At 45.5% G+C, this 19,315-nt stretch overlaps 1 protein-coding gene across 3 annotated transcripts in view; it reads right to left on the bottom strand.

Annotated features, from left to right (window-relative positions):
- The window catches only part of DNMBP (dynamin binding protein), a 244,984-nt gene that overhangs the window by 72,547 nt on the left and 153,122 nt on the right, over window positions 1-19,315 (bottom strand). The window contains exon 1 of one of the 3 annotated variants that reach the window (XM_063962256.1): window positions 7,053-8,755. The exons of the other annotated variants lie outside the window; for them this stretch is intronic. Within the exon in view, the coding sequence (XP_063818326.1) occupies window positions 7,053-8,556 (1,504 nt within the window). The 5' untranslated portion in view covers window positions 8,557-8,755. Of the gene's footprint in view, window positions 1-7,052; window positions 8,756-19,315 lie in introns of those variants that run through there. 3 annotated transcript variants of the gene reach the window in all.

The raw sequence follows: 19,315 nt of genomic DNA, 5'->3' as shown, positions 1-19,315 counted from the left end.
GCTGAAGACTTGGCAGAAGCGGGGGAGGGCTTCTGCTCCTGGGAAGAGGCTGCCTGGTGCAGTCTTTTTCCCCTTCCTCTGCCCCGGGGCAGAAATGAGTGGCCTTTTGCCCGCTTGCCCTTATGGGGACGAAAGGACTGAGTTTGAAAAGACGGTGTCTTTTTCTGCTGAGAGGTGACCTGGGGTAAAAAGGTGGATTTTCCAGCCGTTGCCGTGGCCACCAGGTCCGATAGACCGACCCCAAATAACTCCTCCCCTTTATACGGCAATACTTCCATATGTCGTTTGGAATCCGCATCACCTGACCACTGTCGCGTCCATAACCCTCTTCTGGCAGAAATGGACATCGCACTTACTCTTGATGCCAGGGTGCAAATATCCCTCTGTGCATCTCGCATATATAGTAATGCATCCTTTAAATGCTCTATAGTTAATAATATACTGTCCCTATCCAGGGTATCAATATTTTCAGTCAGGGAATCCGACCAAGCCACTCCAGCGCTGCACATCCAGGCTGAGGCGATTGCTGGTCGCAGTATAACACCAGTATGTGTGTATATACCTTTTAGGATATTTTCCAGCCTTCTATCAGCTGGTTCCTTGAGGGCGGCCGTATCGGGAGACGGTAACGCCACTTGTTTTGATAAGCGTGTGAGCGCCTTATCTACCCTAGGGGGTGTTTCCCAACGCGCCCTAACCTCTGGCGGGAAAGGGTATAGTGCCAATAATTTATTAGAAATCAGCAGTTTTTTATCGGGGGAAACCCACGCTTTATCACACACCTCATTCAATTCATCTGATTCAGGAAAAACTACGGGTAGTTTTTTCACACCCCACATAATACCCTTTTTTGTGGTACTTGTAGTGTCAGAAATGTTCAACGCCTCCTTCATTGCCGTGATCATGTAACGTGTGGCCCTACTGGACATTACGTTTGTCTCCTCACCGTCGACACTGGAGTCAGTATCCGTGTCTGGGTCTGTGTCGACCATCTGAGGTAACGGGCGCTTTAGAGCCCCTGACGGTGTTTGAGACGCCTGGACAGGCACTAACTGATTCGCCGGCTGTCTCATGTCGTCAACAGTTTTTTGCAAAGTGCTGACATTGTCACGTAATTCCTTAAATACGACCATCCAGTCAGGTGTCGACTCCCTAGGGGGTGACATCACTAAAACAGGCAATTGCTCCGCTTCCACATCATTTTCCTCCTCATACATGTCGACACAATCGTACCGACACCCAGCACACACACAGGGAATGCTCTGATAGAGGACAGGACCCCACGAGCCCTTTGGGGAGACAGAGGGAGAGTTTGCCAGCACACACCAGAGCGCTATATCTGTATAGGGATAACCTTATATAAGTGTTTCTCCCTTTTATAGTTGCTGTATTTATATTAACTGCCAAATAGTGCCCCCCCTCTCTTGTTTTACCCTGTTTCTGTAGTGCAGGACTGCAGGGGAGAGTCAGGGAGCCGTCCTTCCAGCGGAGCTGTGAGGGAAAATGGCGCTTGTGTGCTGAGGAGATAGGCTCCGCCCCCTTCACGGCGGCATTTTCTTCCGCTTTTTTTAGGAAAACTGGCAGGGGTTAAATGCATCCATATAGCCCAGGAGCTATATGTGATGCATTTCTTTAGCCATATAAGGTTTAAACCGTGTTTTATTGCGTCTCAGGGCGCTCCCCCCCAGCGCCCTGCACCCTCAGTGACCGGAGTGTGAAGTGTGCTGAGAGCAATGGCGCACAGCTGCGATGCTGTGCGCTACCTTATTTGAAGACAGGAACGTCTTCTGCCGCCGATTTTTCCGGACCTCTTCGCTCTTCTGGCTCGGTAAGGGGGCCGGCGGCGCTGCTCCGGGACCCATCCAGGCTGAACCTGTGATCGTCCCTCTGGAGCTAATGTCCAGTAGCCAAGAAGCCCAATCCACTCTGCAAGCAGGTGAGTTCGCTTCTTCTCCCCTTAGTCCCACGATGCAGTGAGCCTGTTGCCAGCAGTACTCACTGAAAATAAAAAAACCTATTTAAACTTTTACTCTAAGCAGCTCAGGAGAGCCACCTAGCATGCACCCTTCTCGTTCGGGCACAAAAATCTAACTGAGGCTTGGAGGAGGGTCATAGGGGGAGGAGCCAGTGCACACCAGGTAGTCCTAAAGCTTTTTACTTTTGTGCCCAGTCTCCTGCGGAGCCGCTATTCCCCATGGTCCTTTCGGAGTCCCCAGCATCCACTAGGACGTTAGAGAAATACAGACGAGTCTATAAAGATTTAAACGTAAGGTTAATATCATAATTATCTAAAACAATTACTAGGAGAACATTTATGATCCCTGAACCATAAACCTCTAACCATGTCAATTTACTTGCCTAGGAATGCAGTTGGAATGTTGACATTTCAGCAATACCGACATGGAACATGTTGACGCCTGCAGAATGCCGACATTAGGGTTAGGCTGCGAGGGGTGGTTTACTGTGAGGGTTAGGGATAGAGGTTAGCGTACCAAAACTCTTCACCATCTGGCACTGCCAGACCAGGAAGACACAGCTGTACCGCCGGAACCTAACAGAGATAAATGCTCACCGCAATGGGACCTAGTGTTTTGTCAACATTCTGAGTATGTCAACATTTCATCAGAATCGACGTGCTGCATGTCAACATTATAACCAGGTTGAAATAAACATACCGAACCCTTCGTCTGACTATAGTTAACGGACAAATGCACTGGAAGGCCATTTATATAAATATACCAGCCAGTCTCCGTAGGTGTGTGATTAAGCGAGAGACGAAAAATGTAAAATAGACGTTTCCAGCACAAAGTATCACGGGATATTGTCATCATGTCAACAATCACATTGCCGAAAGTCAAAGAGTCACCCTTATGTCGAATGTCAGAAAATAATTTAGAAATTTTAGGGTTAGTTACAATTGGCTGTCAACATTATGTACCAGTCAACATTTTGAACATGCTGACACAAACAGTGTCGACATTTTGCAGGTAGCTTGGAGAGAGATAAAGTGGAGAGACATAAAGTACCAGCCAATCAGCTCCTAACTGTAATTTTTCAAACACAGGGGCAGATGTATTAACCTGGAGAAGGCATAAGGAAGTGATAAACCAGTGATATGTGCAAGGTGATAAAGGCACCAGCCAATCAGCTCCAATATGTAAATTAACAGTTAGGATCTGATTGGCTGGGGCCTTTATCACCTTGCATTTAACACTGGTTTATCACTTCATTAGGGCTGTAACACACTGGCCGGTTTCTCCCGGATGGCAAAAAGCCGGACAAACTTTGTCCGGCTTTTTGCCATCCGGGAGAAACCGGCAGAGTCTCGCACACAGGACGGCTTTGAGCCGAGCCGTGTGTAATGCTGTGCGCATGCGCAGCATCAGACACGGCTTGGAAAAAAACCGTTGTGTGTGAAAGCTCCCCTTCACACACACGGTTCACTGGCTGCAAAGACGGCCTGGCGGCCGCCCGGCCGCCGGACCTTCCAGTGGTGAGACCCGGCTGCAACCCGGCAGCCGGGCCGGGGCCGTGCAGTGTGAAGGGACCCTAGCCCTCACACTGTTAACTACAATGCCGGCACGGGAAAAAGCCGTCCGGCTTTTTCCCGGCCGGCAAAAGCCGGGTAGTGTGTTTTAGCCCTTATGCCTTCCCCAGGTTAATACATCTGCCCCACAGCCTGTAACATGGCAATTAAGAGCTGATTGGCTGGTATTTTTTTTGCTCTCCATATCCCTGTTAGAATCCAACATTGTTCAGAAATTCTACACACTATAGGGCTAATTCAGTAAGGATAGCAAATTCTGCTAATCAGCAGAATTTGCTATCCTTTCCCTAGCATGCTGGGGGCCGCCCATCGCTGGGTAAGCTTGCCCAGCATGCTGACCGGAGCCCCCCCCCCCCTTCAACAAGCAGAAATTGCGAGTGATCGCAATTTCTGCTTGTTAGCAGAAATACTGGATGCCTCCTGCCGGCGTCCGCAGGAGACCCGCCGCCTTCTCCCTGATCACGGCGGCTGCGTGTGACGTCACACAGCCACCGTGAACATGCCCATGACACGCCCCCATTTGCGACGCTCCGCCCCCCGCAATGCTCCGTCTCCTCCCAGGAAACGGAGCGTTGCCCCCCCCCGCGCCCTGCGACCGCCTCTGCCTGATTGACAGGAAGAGGCGATCGCATTTTCTGCGGCCCCTCACAGGGCGATTGTAAACATTTCTGGTTGGTTTGCGATCCAACCTGAATTAGCCCCTATGTGTGGAATTCAATTGCTGGCCAAGGGTGCAAATTGCAGTTGCCGTGGCGTTTAAGTGCCAGCAACGGCAGCACATCTTGCACCCTACCTGGCTAAATGTCCGGTTCGCACAAAAATGCTCATTGCTCTATGGGGTAGCGAACACCTTTGTGCGAGAACCCACTGCCGTAAAGCGTGGCAGCCTGATTCGGCCGGGCGAACGGATTCGCCCTTAATTTAATTCCCCTTTATGGGTCCGATTAAGAGTTTGGAAGAATGTTTTATTTATTTTTTAAACATGAGCAATTTGCAGCTTGGTAAAACCCTGATGCTGCACTGCAGGTGGGGCTGATGCACAATTGCAGAGAGATTTTGGGGTAGATTTACGACATCATCGCAAAATTCGAAGTGGTGGCGTTGCCCGTAGCAACCAATGAGCTTCTGTATATCATTTTCTTGTATGCAATACAGAAATGATAGACAGAAACTGGTTGCTTTGGGCAACGCCTCCACTTTTTATTTTAAGAAGCCTTAGTAAATACCTACCCCTTAAGAGTTTGGAAATTGCATTGCAGCAAGGTTTGTTCCAGGAGCAAATTGCTCCTTTGTTATTTTCTCCTAACTCTGAATCAGGCCCGAGTGGCATTCATTAAAATTCACATCATCAAATGCAAAGAAAAATACAATTTCATGTGTGCAACTTTTCTGTTCGGCATTCGGATAAACTCAGCTATCCCTAGTTACAGATTCCTTGGCATTCATAGGCAGAAACATCAATGTTTATAAATTGTTATATATTGTATATTTAATATACTGTAGACAATGCCTTGGAACTACTGTTTTATTTGAAACTTTGCTGCCTTTACAGTAACTGAAGCCTCACGCCTCACTCTGCTCTGCAATCAGCTAAAGTCCATTGGACCAGCCCTTTGGCAAACACTGCATGATGCAACCTGACATCTCCATAGCTGCACTCCAGGATTATAAAGAAAGTTTGAGATTGAGGGGAGGAGCCAGTGAAAGTATGTCAGGCGGTGGGAGGAAGGGGCCAGAGGTGAAAGTGAGGGAGAGGAGTTTGGTGGGGGAGGTGACACTGACTTGCTATCTCTTTAATTCCCTGCAAAAGAATCAATGAGTAGTTTACTCCCCCCCCCCCAAAGAAAGAAGAATGGGCACTTAATTGCTTTGATAGCAGAACAAGAAGGGTGCAAATCAGGCTTACGCAAACTGTGTCTGCCTAGTCGCTAGTTGTTGTGGAACTACAGTAACCAGCATGCCCCACCAGCTACGAATTTCACAATAGCTGGAGGGCCACAGGTGCACTCCTCTGGTTTCAAATAGATATAAATTGGAAAAAATCTGGGGGGGGGATTTACTTTACAAAACATTATTCCTGAAACTCCATACAGGTAGTAGTTGGTATCAGACGTTTAATGTGTGGGCTTTAAATCTGGTACTGGTAACTGTCCAAATATAGGGGGTAATTCCAAGTTGATCGCAGCAGGATTTTTGATAGCAACTGGGCAAAACCATGTGCACTGCAGGGGAGGCAGATATAACATGTGCAGAAAGAGTTAGATTTGGGTGTGGTGTGTTCAATCTGCAATCTAATTTGCAGTGTAAAAATAAAGCAGCCAGTATTTACCCTGCACAGAAACAATATAACCCACCCAAATCTAACTCTTTCTGCACATGTTATATCTGCCTCCCCTGCAGTGCACATGGTTTTGCCCAGTTGCTATCAAAAATCCTGCTGCGATCAACTTGGAATTACCCCCATAGTACAAGCAACCAGATCTGCACACCACTGCCAGATTAACAACTGTGCGGCCACTGGGCATCATGAGCAACTGGGAGTTCTGTGTGGCATAATGTGAACTGGGGGCACTACAGTGTGTATACCACATTTGTGGTGCTGGGAGTAGTTCCACATTGTACTTTTTAATAACATTGCCAGTATATCTTGTAGATAGTTTTATTGGTAGGACCCCCACAATTTATTTGTCCTGGGGCCCCCACAAACTTGGCCCTGCTACACACAAACAAGCACAGTCTATGACAAGCGTTCACGCTGCCTGCAGTGTTTGAGAGCGTTACATTCAGTGCAATACAATGGAGATCTAAGGGAATGCTTTTTATGTACATAGTACACAATGCTGCAAGTTAGGCTTCCTGAACAAGCTCTATACGAGGTTCTGTCTACACTTGCAGCAGGCGTTTCTCTTCCAACACCTGTGTGTACGAGCCTTCAGGTTGCAGACAACAACAAAAAAGATATAAGTAGCAAAAAAAAAAAAAACAACCTAAAACTAAAAGCACCCAGCAATGCAGTATGCATGCTTTATACAGCAAGACGGGTGCACTCGTAGAACACAGAGCAGGGAAACCACATACTGCATGTGACCTACATTTACACCAGGCCTGTCCCAAGATAAACACGGGAACATGTAATGTAGTGTACTAATTAACAGACTCCTACAGATCTCAGTTTGATGGAACTCCACTACAGAACTACACAGCAACGCTGACATTTTCTATCCACACCTGCCGCGGAGAAAGAAAAAAGGCCAAATAAACCAGAACGACTGCATACCACCAGCTTAGCACATAACATGAATTTGCAGAGCAAGTGGCAACAAAAACGCTGTCTGCTTTACATGGAAATCCTGCTTTATTCAGCTGTAGTAGAAATTTAAAGCTAGCATTATTTTGACCATATAGCATTGTTCACTTGAAACTGGAAGCATCATGGAGTATAGATTTTATTAAATGAGTCCAGCTGACCTGTATACATGTACTTGAACGCAAATACTATTTTTACCTTGTTTTTTCCTCCTGTTTACGACAAATTCCGAGTGCCGCAGGCTGCTGGGAGCTGTCCTCCTATAAATGCTATTTCTTTTCATGGAGTCGGTACAGGTCTCTAGCTCTGGCCTCCTGTGAGTTGGCGGATTAGAAGATCGCCCCAATGAATTGTTTTGCCCTGAACGACCATGGTTGTAATAGTCCACATCTATTTCAGCATCTTTACTCAGCCCATTTCTTAGACTGAGATTTTGAGGACCATCAGAAGTCTGGTAATGATCATCAAGAGCCATTTCGGCTGTCCTCTGATCCTCCCAGGAGCCCCCAAATTGGTCTCTCTTGACTTGGTCTTTAGGTTGTTTAACAGCATATTCAAGCCCAACAAAATCCCCTTGGTGACCATCCATTATACGGCTGTCCGTGTACTTCTCTTTGTAAATACGTTGATCTTGAACAATGTCACTGTTAATATAGAGGTCAACTCCATCTGGAGGATTGTAATCAAAGTCATAAGCCATGCGCTTAAGTGAGCTAGTTGGCTCGGCTTCGAAATCTAAAGACTGACTTCTGTCAACCTTGCGGTCTTCAAAGTATCCATCCAACAACTTTTGATCGTCATCACTGCCATCAATTTCATCACAATCCAAAGGCTCGAAATCATAACGCTGTGTGTTGGACTTCTTAGAAGTTCCCGAGTTCAATCCAGTTTCTACTTTATCCCTTTTGTAATCCACACAGTCCCTCTCAGAGGGTCTACATCTGCTATTAGAAACGTCAGCAGATCTAGAAACAGAATATGCTTCCTCCTCTCTTTGATAGTCTTTTGTCTTTCTATAATCCCTTTGGTCATAATCCATTCGTTTACGATCCATGCACGGGACAGTCCTATAATCTCTGACATCTTGGTCTGAGTACTTCTTTTCTAAGGACCGATGTGCTCGGTTGCTAGAAGGTCCCACCTCTGTCCCATAATATCGTTCACCCATTCTTGGGTGGTTTTCTCGCTGATAATAATAGTCATCATTTAGGAGGTCATCATAATACAGGTCACCCTTCCTCCTATAGTAAAGGTCGGCCGCTCTGCGGTCAGGGTGTGAGTAGTCATTAAGGCCATCATAAGGAAGTCTTCTGTCCCCATATCGTCCACCGTCCTCCTTATATTTAACAGGGCTATTGCCAACGTTCTCTAAAGTATCATAATACCTTTCCATGTTCCTCTTACCACCATAATCATCATTCTGGGATCTCCTGTAGTAGTCATAATCTTTGTCAGCCAGTCTGTACCCTCTTGGCACTCTGTCATTCGTCCGGCTCTCATAATAGCGTTCCCCTCTAACGGGCAAGTGTCTGTGCTCATTAGCGTATCGCTGTTCCCTGTATAACCGTTCTTCCTCATAGTGCCTCGGTTTCCCAGTGTTGTGGCAATCTTCATATTCCCAGCTCAGCCTGCAGAGGTCTCTTCTAGGAACTGCAGACCCATTTTTTGCTGTCCGGTAGTTTTCGTGCTGCAAGGCACACATCCTAGGGATTTTGGTCTTCTACCAGTCTTGGACTGGCACTCTACTGCCACAAGTCCATTGCCCACGCATCAGCCCGAGGGCAGCAGCCTGGAAACAAAGTCCACCGTCTATTGAAGAAGTGTCCATTGAACTGTCTCTTCTCCATTCACGTAGAGTCCTGTCTCACCAGCTTTCAGCATACCTGCAGACACTCCCTATTCTGTTTCTGCACACTGAAACTCAAATCCTCACTTTGGTTTTTTTTTTCTCCTTTACTTTCCCATAGCCAATCCACAGACTAGTACAACCCTCTCCCACCTGATTCCGGGATTAATTAGTAACCAGTGTCATATGACCAGAGGCCTCTTGACGAGCCCTGGAGAGCGATTGGGCAGAGCCCTCGGTCATTTACATGTGAAGGCTGGCTTTCCCAAGTTGCAGAACTGGCTCAATGGCTTTGTTATGTTAAACTCTCAAGGAGGCAAACTAGAGTCTCTGGTATTTAAAACATTATACGAGTCAACAAAATACATAATCCTAACAAAAGGTAAAACCAAGGCACTGAAACTAAATAAATAATGTAAAAAAAAATAACTGTCCAATTAACGGAAGAACTCAGATTTAGCAAAAAACATTGTTAAATAGATTTGAAATAACTTGCACATTTATAGTAAACACTCAAATTCAATTAAATTAAACATAAAGTGTAGCTTTAAGTTGACTAATGAACATAATAATGTAATAAAAACATATACTATAATATTAATAACAATATTATAGTACAATAATATATAACTAAATGCGTTGACCATTTCTGTGTCGGCCGCTGTCATGTCGACTTTTTGTACCTGTTGACCTAATGCATGTTGACCACTTGCTGTCGATCTATTGATCGTCAACCATAACATTGTCGAATAATAATATTTTTATTTATATAGCGCTCTTTCTCCTACAGGACTCAAGGCGCTTTACTGTACCACACCCAGTACTGCCCATAGCAATCAATCTAGCTATTGTGTCTCTATTGCACCCTACAAAATGATAGACAGGCACTTGTTGGTTGCTATGGGCGATGCCACCACTTTTCATTTTTAGAAGCTGTAGTAAAATTTTCTCCCCTGGGAGTTATTTAAGGTTGACCCACTATCTACAAACAGGTAAGGCATACATACTGTATACTAGGCCAATATTTATCAATTCACAAGGAGTTACATAAATTGCTGATAGACGAAGCGGGCGGTGCATGCTTTATGTTGTACACCTAGGTATATAAACCTCAGTATTAGACTAGTTGCGTGCTGCGCATTACAGCGTATTTACAGTCACCGACCAGGATACTATATTATTCCCATAGAGTTTGCGCACAAGAGATCCGTTTCGTGGCACTGTCTTGGGAGTGCCGTGGTCATCTAGCCAGACCTCCGTGCCGGTTCTTGGGGGATCTATGCACCCTGCATGGGAAAGGTGCTAACACTAATGGTGCAAGTTGGGGCTGCGGATGGAAACGCGATGGGCAGAGCGACTATAAGCATGAAGCCATACGCATACTTGCATCAGCATTAGGTAACTCTAGGTAACACGGTCATCTATGCATGTGGCAAAATAATTCTTGTTAACGTTGCTGTAAATTGAGCTTAATCTCTCTATGAGGGAGATGCATCAAGCTTTGGAGAGAGATGGTGAGAGAGCTACAATGATTCGGCTCTTAACTGTCATTTTACAGGCTGTGCTAACAAAAATAACAGATACAGGTTGATAGGTTGGGGCATATGTATCAAAGCTTAAAGAGAGATAAAGTACCAACCAATCAGCTCCTGTCATTTTTCAAACACAGCCTGTAACATGGCAGTTTTACCACTTTTAGGCAGAAAGCCCCTTCTTTTTACTGGTTTTATTTTTAACACGGGTTGGACCCGGGTCTCCGCTCCTATACCCCTTTCACAATGCTCCTTGGACCCGGGTTTTACCCGGGTGAACCCTTTTCACACTGATCCCGTGTCTGCCCTACATGTCACTTAAGACATTCCCTTGAGGCAGGCCTCCAGTTACTCAGCCAATTAGCAGCTTTGAAAGGTAACCTGGATTGAATAACCGGGATAATACCATTCACACTGCAGCTGACCTAAGGACCGGCAATTTGGACCCGATACACCCTTTCATAAGAGAAAGGACCTGGTTTGCCCTGGCAAATTCCCAGTTCAAAATTTCTGTCTTAAAGGGCTTTTAGAAGCGGACTGGTTTGTACTCTATCTCGCTGCAAATTTTGATACATATGCCCCTAAATCTCTTTCCCAGGCTTGATACAGGTCCCCCTAAATATGGTCTTCCCCCTGAATATGGGCGTCCCATGTCAAAGATTGTGATTGATGCAACACAAAAGTGATATTTTGCATTAAAACAAGCTACAGTATATGCGGGATGCAGTCAATTTACCTCCAATCAAAATCCCGACGGTCGAAATCCCGACAGCAATTGACTTTTTACATGTCGGTATTTTGACCTTGTCAGTATTTTAAATATCAGTATTTTGTCCATGTCGGGACTTTGACCATCGGTCAATTGATGTTGGGATTTTGATTGGAAGTATTTCATACCGATGCCCTAGTGTTCACTCTAGGGAACGGGCAGGGCGCAGGTCCGTGAGGGGCACAAGCGCGCGCGCCAAAAGGGGTGTGGCCATGCAAATAGGGGGCATGGCCACCTGCACGTAATGCAAGTGGGCGGTACAGTCCACAGACCGGGGCGTGGGCGGCCGTCGCCGTCACTGTTGGGGGCGTGCCCAGCACCTACGGAGGTGCTGGGCTTCCCCCAAGCTCTCTGACAGCGTGAATGGATGCCGCGCGCATCTTTACACGCTGAGAGGGCAGAAAGCGGGTGTCTGTTTTAGCAGGGCGCTGCAAAAAGGGCAGGGCGGGTTTTGCCCTTAAAAAATTGGGCAGGGCGCGGCGCCCTGCTAAAACAGCCTAGAGTGAACACTAATCCCCTATACGCAAGTTGTAACAGTCTCATGCACGTACAAAATATGCCTTACAGCATTATGTACACCTCCATACATTGGACCCAGTACAAAAAATGGGGTGATGCAGGTATGGATCTTGCGCTACTAAATAGACACCCCCAAGTGTAATTTGCTCCCTTTAAAAGGACATTTATGCCCAGATTTATCAAGCCTTGGAGAGTGATAAATAGCACAGTGATAAAGTGGTCTATTTACGAAGCCTTGGACGGAGATAAATGACCAGCCAATCATCTCCTAACTGTCATTTTTTAAACTCAGCCTGTAACATGGCCGTTAGGAGCGGATTGGCTGCCACTTTTATCACTGTGCTATTTAGCACTCTCCAAGGCTTGATAAATGGGCCCCTAAAATTGCTAACATGGCAAGTAGGAACATAAATCCCGGCAGTCGGGATCCCAGCTGTGTGCAGGAAAAGGGAACATTAGGAGATTATAACGTACATCAGACAAGAAATCTTGGTGTCCGGCTGATATGCAACAATATCCAGCAAGAGATGACTGATTAGGAATGCTGGGATTTTCAGTTCAACAACAGGTGTCTCTATAACATTGCACCTGAAAACACAGCCTCAGCTGTTCAAGATATAACCTGTCTATTCTCTTTATAACCAGGAGACCGTGTCAGGAGACGGACTAGCCTGAACCTGCATTGGAAGTGTAGCTGTGTCAATACATCTATTTACATCTAAGACGTTGTTATACAATCCACAATACCCCTGTTCCCGCCATGAACTAATGGCGTTAACACCACTGATTAGGTCACAAATCCTTGCAGTGATACACTTGCAATGTGCCATGCTTGTACTAGCATCCAGACGATGATTCCTATGTGACATGCCGTTCCAATGAACGATCCAGAAGTTATGTCAGTGTCATCACGTTCCACATGATGCATGGGAATTATATAGATTTTTACAATGTACAGGACATGTGCCTAACATGACGTTTCTACTTTTGGAGGCTTGCTTCCCACAGTGTCCCTCTCGTACTCCAGTTACGCTACAACCCGGTGGACACAGCCTTGCGCAGCCTAAAAATGTTTGTTGCGGCTGGGACACTTACAGCAGCATGCCAAGGCTTACTTACTAATGACATAGGGGTCTATTCATGGGGTGTGGTTCATCAAATCGACAGTGTCTAGGTCGAAAATGTTTAGGTCGACCACTATAGGTCGACAGTCACTAGGTCGACATGGATGGAAGGTCGACAGGGTTTCTAGGTCGACATGTGCTAGGTCGACAGGTATAAAGGTCGACATGAGGAATTTTTTTTTTTTGGTGTCGTTTTCTTCGTAGAGTGACCGGGATCCCAAATTAGTGCACCGCGTCCCCTCGCATGGCTCGCTTCGCTCGCCATGCTTCGGGCATGGTGCCTTCGCTTCGCTCGGCACACTTTACCGTTCCAATCGTAGTCCACGTGGATCGTTAAGTATGAAAAAATTCAAAAAAAGAAAAAAAATGTGAGAAACTCATGTCGACCTTTAGACCTGTCGACCTAGCACATGTCGACCTAGAAACCCTGTCGACCTTCCATCCATGTCGACCTAGTGACTGTCTACCTATAGTGGTCGACCTAAACATTGTCGACCTAGACACTGTCGATCTTCAGACCGGATCCCCTATTCATGAATCAGTGAAATGTGTGGAGAAGTGAGCCAGTGGAGAAGTTGCCCATGACAACCAATCAGCATTGACGTAACATTTATAATTTGCATACTATACAGATGTACAGAGCAGCTGATTGGTTTTCACGGGCAACTTCTCCACAGGCTCACTTCTCCACTCTTTTCACTGCTTCATGAATAGACTCCATAATGTGATGATACACTTTCCTATTCTTGTGGAACGTCTGGGATACTACCGATACAGCTCTCCTGAACTCCAAGGAGCCTAAACCAGTCTTCCCGGTTCCTTGGGAAATTGGGTGGCCAGGGCCTACAATGAGGTGATTGGTGGCCCCGAGTTCCCTGCACCACCAACCTGGACCTCCCCTCCGGCAAGTACAGTCCTAGTGAAGAAACAGTTGATGCTTGTATTGGGATGAAGACAACATATTACATTGTTTACACGAAATTCTGGCATAACACAGCAGAGGAGAGGAAGGGAGGTGAGATGACAGAGAACCACACTGGGCACTTCCAAGTAAATGGGCGCTACTTTGCCACAGCAACCACCTCGTAAAGGGGGAGATGTGCCCACATTGCAGCGGATGCTCTGGAGAACCCTTGCGGACGAAACAGCAAAAAAATGACTACAAAGTGCACCTACATTTAGCTTATGGCCAACCCCTACATCAATGTCACATGTGCTTCTGGCACACCCCACCCCTCCAGTGACACCTGTAGGTACCCAGTCAGGCAAGAATTCTGTACCAGCTATTACCGTCTTCCTGCTCAGCCCCATGCCTCAGTTATGTCACAATTTCCCAGCAAACTAACTACATCCTCATGAGTAATTGGCTCAGCCTCAAACAAATGTCTGCTTCCACTGTATGTGTACAGACATGAGGTGGGCTTTACATGGCTCTAGTGTTCATTCTAGCACCCTGCAACTAATCAGTGAGGAGGGCATACTTCATTTTTATACTTGATGTATCGCTACAGTACATCACGTGCAGGGTACTAGAATGAACCCTAGGCTCTAGCCAAAGAACAACGTTGGTGAAAAATCAGAACACTCATTCAATGGGGTAAGTTAAGTTTATTATGATGGGAGTTCTATTTAAGAAGGGATGTTGCCTATAGCAACCAATCAGATTCCAGTTATTATCTTCTAGAACAGGCATGTCAAACTCATGGTCATCCAGCTGTTGTGAAACTACAAGTCCCAGAATGCTTTACCAGCTAATCAGTGGAAGGTATGCTGGCAAAGCATGCTGGAACTTGTAGTTTCACAACAGCTAAAAGGGCTACGAGTTTGACATGCCTGTTCTAGAAGGTACTAGATAAATGAGAAGTAGAATCTGATTGGTTGATCTGAGAAACATCCCATCTTAAACGTAAGTCCCATCTTCGTAAATTGACCCCAATATCTGTAGACGTCTCACCCGCAGAAAGATACTGTATTCAATAAATGCTCTTTTACATTCCAAAATTGTCAAATACATCTGCACGATGTCCCTAACTAGTCGTTAACAAAACACATTTGGAGGTATAAAAAGCTCAGAAGACTCTAACAGCCTGTTTGGCCTTCTCAGCCTAAAAAGTGCTAATTATTCAACCTATTTTCAATATCACATGTTATTTTACACAGTAACATGTATTTTGCTTTGTCTATCAATTAAAATGAAAACTGAAATAGAATATCGAAACCAGGACAAGACAAGCAATATAGAGAAGAAAGAAAACAGGGTACAAGGCGCAGGTAATTTAAGGGTCCAATCCATATACAACCTGCAATTTTCTGAGCGAGAGAGCAGCACACAGTTCTATGACGTACGCAATACCTGTGTCTTCTACAGACGCAGCACGGAGGAAGGGCTTGAAGACAGCAGAGAGTCTGACTAGTGGATAGGCTAGTATCTGCCAGAATGGTACACTGATAACCGTACACAAAGCCATGTCAGAAGCAGGAATAGAAGCGTCTGTCTGAGGTATATAAGCAGTGGTCAAATAGGAGAGGCAAAAAGTAACAAATCCTTAGAGAATAATTTAGCAAAACAACACACCCAAGTGGTTCCTACACAGACGTCCAATTTGAGCACAGGCAACTAATACTTATGTTAACAGGAATGTAAGGCGAAAACGTGAAACTTGGCCCTAGATCTCTAAAACTTACACACTCTAGGGAACGGAGAATCCATAGAACAGTACAGTTAATTAAAAAAAAAACCCGAGCTACCAAATCGCGAGCTTCAAATTTTTTTTTGCAACTGCAAAGTTACAACTATCGCCAGATGCGTTCAGTCAGCGTTGGTCTCACTAAGGTTAGGTGAAAATGTAGTTGCATAGATTTATAGCAGTTCAATAAATGAGTTTCATTTAATTCATTATGTCTCACACAACTTTAGACTGTAAGCTCACGTGGCCAGTTACTTCTACAACTTTGTTGTTCCGTCATTTCGACAGGCTGGAAACTAGTTAGGAATAAACACTAGAGATGTCCGGTTCGGTTTTATATAAATCTGAACTCACCCGAATATATGGGATCCGAGTTGAACAAAGGGGCAGATTCAGTAATTGGTACCGGGGTTGTGAAAGTTTTTGGTCAGTTATAACCCTTTCACACAGAAAGGCAAATTCCCGGGTGAAGGAGATCTACCTGGAAATTTGCCGAAAAAACACGGATCCTTTTTTTTGTGTGAAAGGGTCAACTCGGGTTGAAATTCCCGGGACTTCGACCCAGGAATTTACCAGAAAGCACTCTCACTCACTCATACCCCTTTCAGACTGAAAGAGCCGTGTCACATCCGGGAATGTGTTCCGGGACGCATCCCGGGATTGACCCCTTTCAGACTGCACTTAGACCTGGGATCGACTCGGGACAGCCCCATTCATGCTGATCCCGGGAAATCCCTGCAAAAGCATATGTATGTCATTAGAAATGGACATTTTTCTGGCGTGGCTCACATAGATGAGGGCACAATAGGAAAGCAAAGAGAGGGGAGGGCCTGCTCACAGCATTGCTGCAGTCATGGCCAGCGGAGTAACAGTGTGTATGACGGAGCTCGTGATTCTTTCTGCTTTACATATGTTTAATGCAGTCAGTGAGAGCATGATGCAGCTTGTCACACTGTGCAGTATACTGCACATATATTTTATGAGGAGGAGGAAGGCGCAATTTATGCCTCTTTCACCTCCTGATCTGTCCAGGTCGCCATGACTGTCTCCTCCGCTTCCTGGACGCTTCCCCGGGCTCTGGATGATGACATCATCTTTTCTGAGCCTGGGGAAGCTCCAATGAGAGGCCTTTTAACAGTCCCGGGTACTGAATACCGGGTAGGGCCAATTCACACTACACCGCATCCCGGGACGATGCCGGATTCAACCCTGGTCGAGACCTGGGATGAAATCCCGGGACGCTCGTCCCAGGATATTGTACCTGTACCCTTTCACACTGAGAAATTTCCCGGGTTGATGCGCGTTCATGTGCAATAACCCAGGAAATTGTTGTCAGTCTGAAAGGGGTATCACTGACTCATCACTAATTCTCTTCCCGATATGTTAGGAAGATAAAATTTAACATCTGGTCTTCTTCAGGTGGGAAATAGGAAAACTACCTAATTAGGCCCACATTTATCAAGCCTTGGTGAGTGATAAATAGCACGGTGATAAAGTACCAACCAAACAGCTCCTAACTGTCATTTTTCAAACACAGCCTGTGACATGGCAGTTAGGAGCTGTTTGGCTGTTTCTTTATCCCCGTGATATTTATCACTCTCCAAGGCTTGATAAATGTGGGCCTTAGAATAAAAAAAAAGTGGGATGAAAAGGGGGCTGACATAATGACGTCATTACCGATGCATGGCTTGCACTGCATGAACGATAACGCCCAAACGGACAATCGGATCAAAATTTGGATTGCACCTCAGGTGTGTAGAATTTAATAAACCACAAAAATGGTCCCGTCACTTTTTACCGTATCTGCTATGGGTGCTCCTCAGTAATGCCAAGAACCAGGGATTAATATTTACTTACATTAAGACGTCTCACATTTACATCTCTATAGATTTACCAAATGTTTCACACTCATTTATATTTACAACCGTGAAAATCAGAAACTCTCGTGCGAAGAACGGGTAATACAGCTAGTCAAATATAAAAAACTTTCCTGTGAAAGTTTCAAATAGAGAAAAAAAAATTGCTAATATTGTGCCATAAACAAAGCACTGTCCTAAGTTCAGACCTGTGTATCCCACCAATTGCTGTGTGTGTGTGTGTGTGTGGGGGGGGGGGGGGTCAAAGCTGGGTTTATGTATTTACCCAACAGTTGTAATTCTCCCAAACACCAGGAATACTGTAGGTCGGTTTTTAGGCTTGTTCTATTTTTCCTAAACAAGTTTTCACATACTGTATATTGGTTGGGGACGACGATCTGTCACCGGGTTGGGTATATGAGACCGCCGGTCACATAACAACATCCCCTGGCACCTACACTTTTAAGCTGGCCACTAGATTTAACAAAAAATTCTCGATCTACTGCACTAGATCACAGGTTCTCAAACTCGGTCCTCAGGACCCCACACAGTGCATGTTTTGCAGATAACCCAGCAGGTGCACAGGTGTATTAATTACTCACTGACACATTGTAAAATATCCACAGGTTGAGCTAATTATTTCACTTGTGATTCTGTGAGGAGACCTGCAAAATATGCACAGTGTGGGGTCCTGAGGACCGAGTTTGAGAACCTATGCACTAGATCACAGGTTCTCAAACTCGGTCCTCAGGACCCCACACAGTGCATGTTTTGTAGGTAAACCAGCAGGTGCACAGGTGTATTTATTACTCCCTGACACATTGTAAAAGGTCAGCAGGTGGAGCTAATTATTTAACTTGTGATTCTGTGAGGAGATCTGCAAAACATGCACCGTGTGGGGTCCTGAGGACCGAGTTTGAGAACCTATGCACTAGATACTAATAATTTAGTAAAATAAGTGAGTAAAGCCTTAGCGCCTGAATTCTCCATAGACTACCATAGAACTAAACTTCCACAAATAATCATTATTAACATGGTACAATACAATATAGTCTTTTGTATAAAACAACAGAATACATAATACAATATTTGTTAATAGCAAATCAGCATGATAGCATCCAGTTACTGCCATTTCTCAAACAAATCATTGAACAACTCCTGCCGTAGTCACCCTAAGCTAGATTGTAAGCTTCGTTACGTATTGATATCACTAAATGCTAATAAATGGATAGGCTGCTGAATACTGAACATTATAGCAGCTTTCAAAAGGTCTGTAAGCCACATAAACACCATAAAAACAAAGACACAAACATATGACGTAAACCTAAAAACCATAAAGACAAAAGGTGCACACACACTTGCCGAGAAAGTAAACAACGTCGCTCATCTTCACCCTTCCTGAGCGTCGTCGTTTACTTTCTCGGCAAGTCTGTATGGCGCTGCCAACGAGCAATGCGTGGCCACGCGGGTTGTTAACGACCATCGCCGTCGGCCGTGCATGCAGCTCAATTTGGACTGTCGTCCAAGAGCTGCCTGCACGGCCCGGCCACGGCGTGACGTCACTGAGCGATATGGTGGTCATATCGCTCAGTGTTTATGCCCTGCCGCCGACTGCCCGGCCCGGGAGGGGGAAACACTAGACGACGTCGCTCATTAGGTGTACCCACCTAAAGACACAAACAAATGACGTAAACATAAACACCATAAACACACAAACAAATGACGTAAACAATGAACCAAAATAAAACAAAGAAGCTGAACCACTTTGTATGACACAATGGCCCTCATTCCGAGTTGTTCGCTCGTTCTTTTTCATCGCATCGCAGTGAAAATCCGCTTAGTACGCATGCGCAAAGTTCGCACTGCGACTGCGCCAAGTAACTTTACTATGAAGAAAGTATTTTTACTCACGGCTTTTTCCTCGCTCCGGCGATCGTAATGTGATTGACAGGAAATGGGTTTTACTGGGCGGAAACACGGCGTTTCAGGGGCGTGTGGCTGAAAACGCTACCGTTTCCGGAAAAAACGCAGGAGTGGCCGGAGAAACGGTGGGAGTGCCTGGGCGAACGCTGGGTGTGTTTGTGACGTCAACCAGGAACGACAAGCACTGAAATGATCGCACAGGCAG

The sequence above is a fragment of the Pseudophryne corroboree genome, chromosome 3, assembly GCF_028390025.1.
Source record: "Pseudophryne corroboree isolate aPseCor3 chromosome 3, aPseCor3.hap2, whole genome shotgun sequence".
Classification (NCBI taxonomy): Eukaryota; Metazoa; Chordata; class Amphibia; order Anura; family Myobatrachidae; genus Pseudophryne; species Pseudophryne corroboree.
The sequence above is the reverse complement of the archived record's forward strand: the minus strand, read 5'-3'. Positions and strand labels throughout refer to the sequence as shown.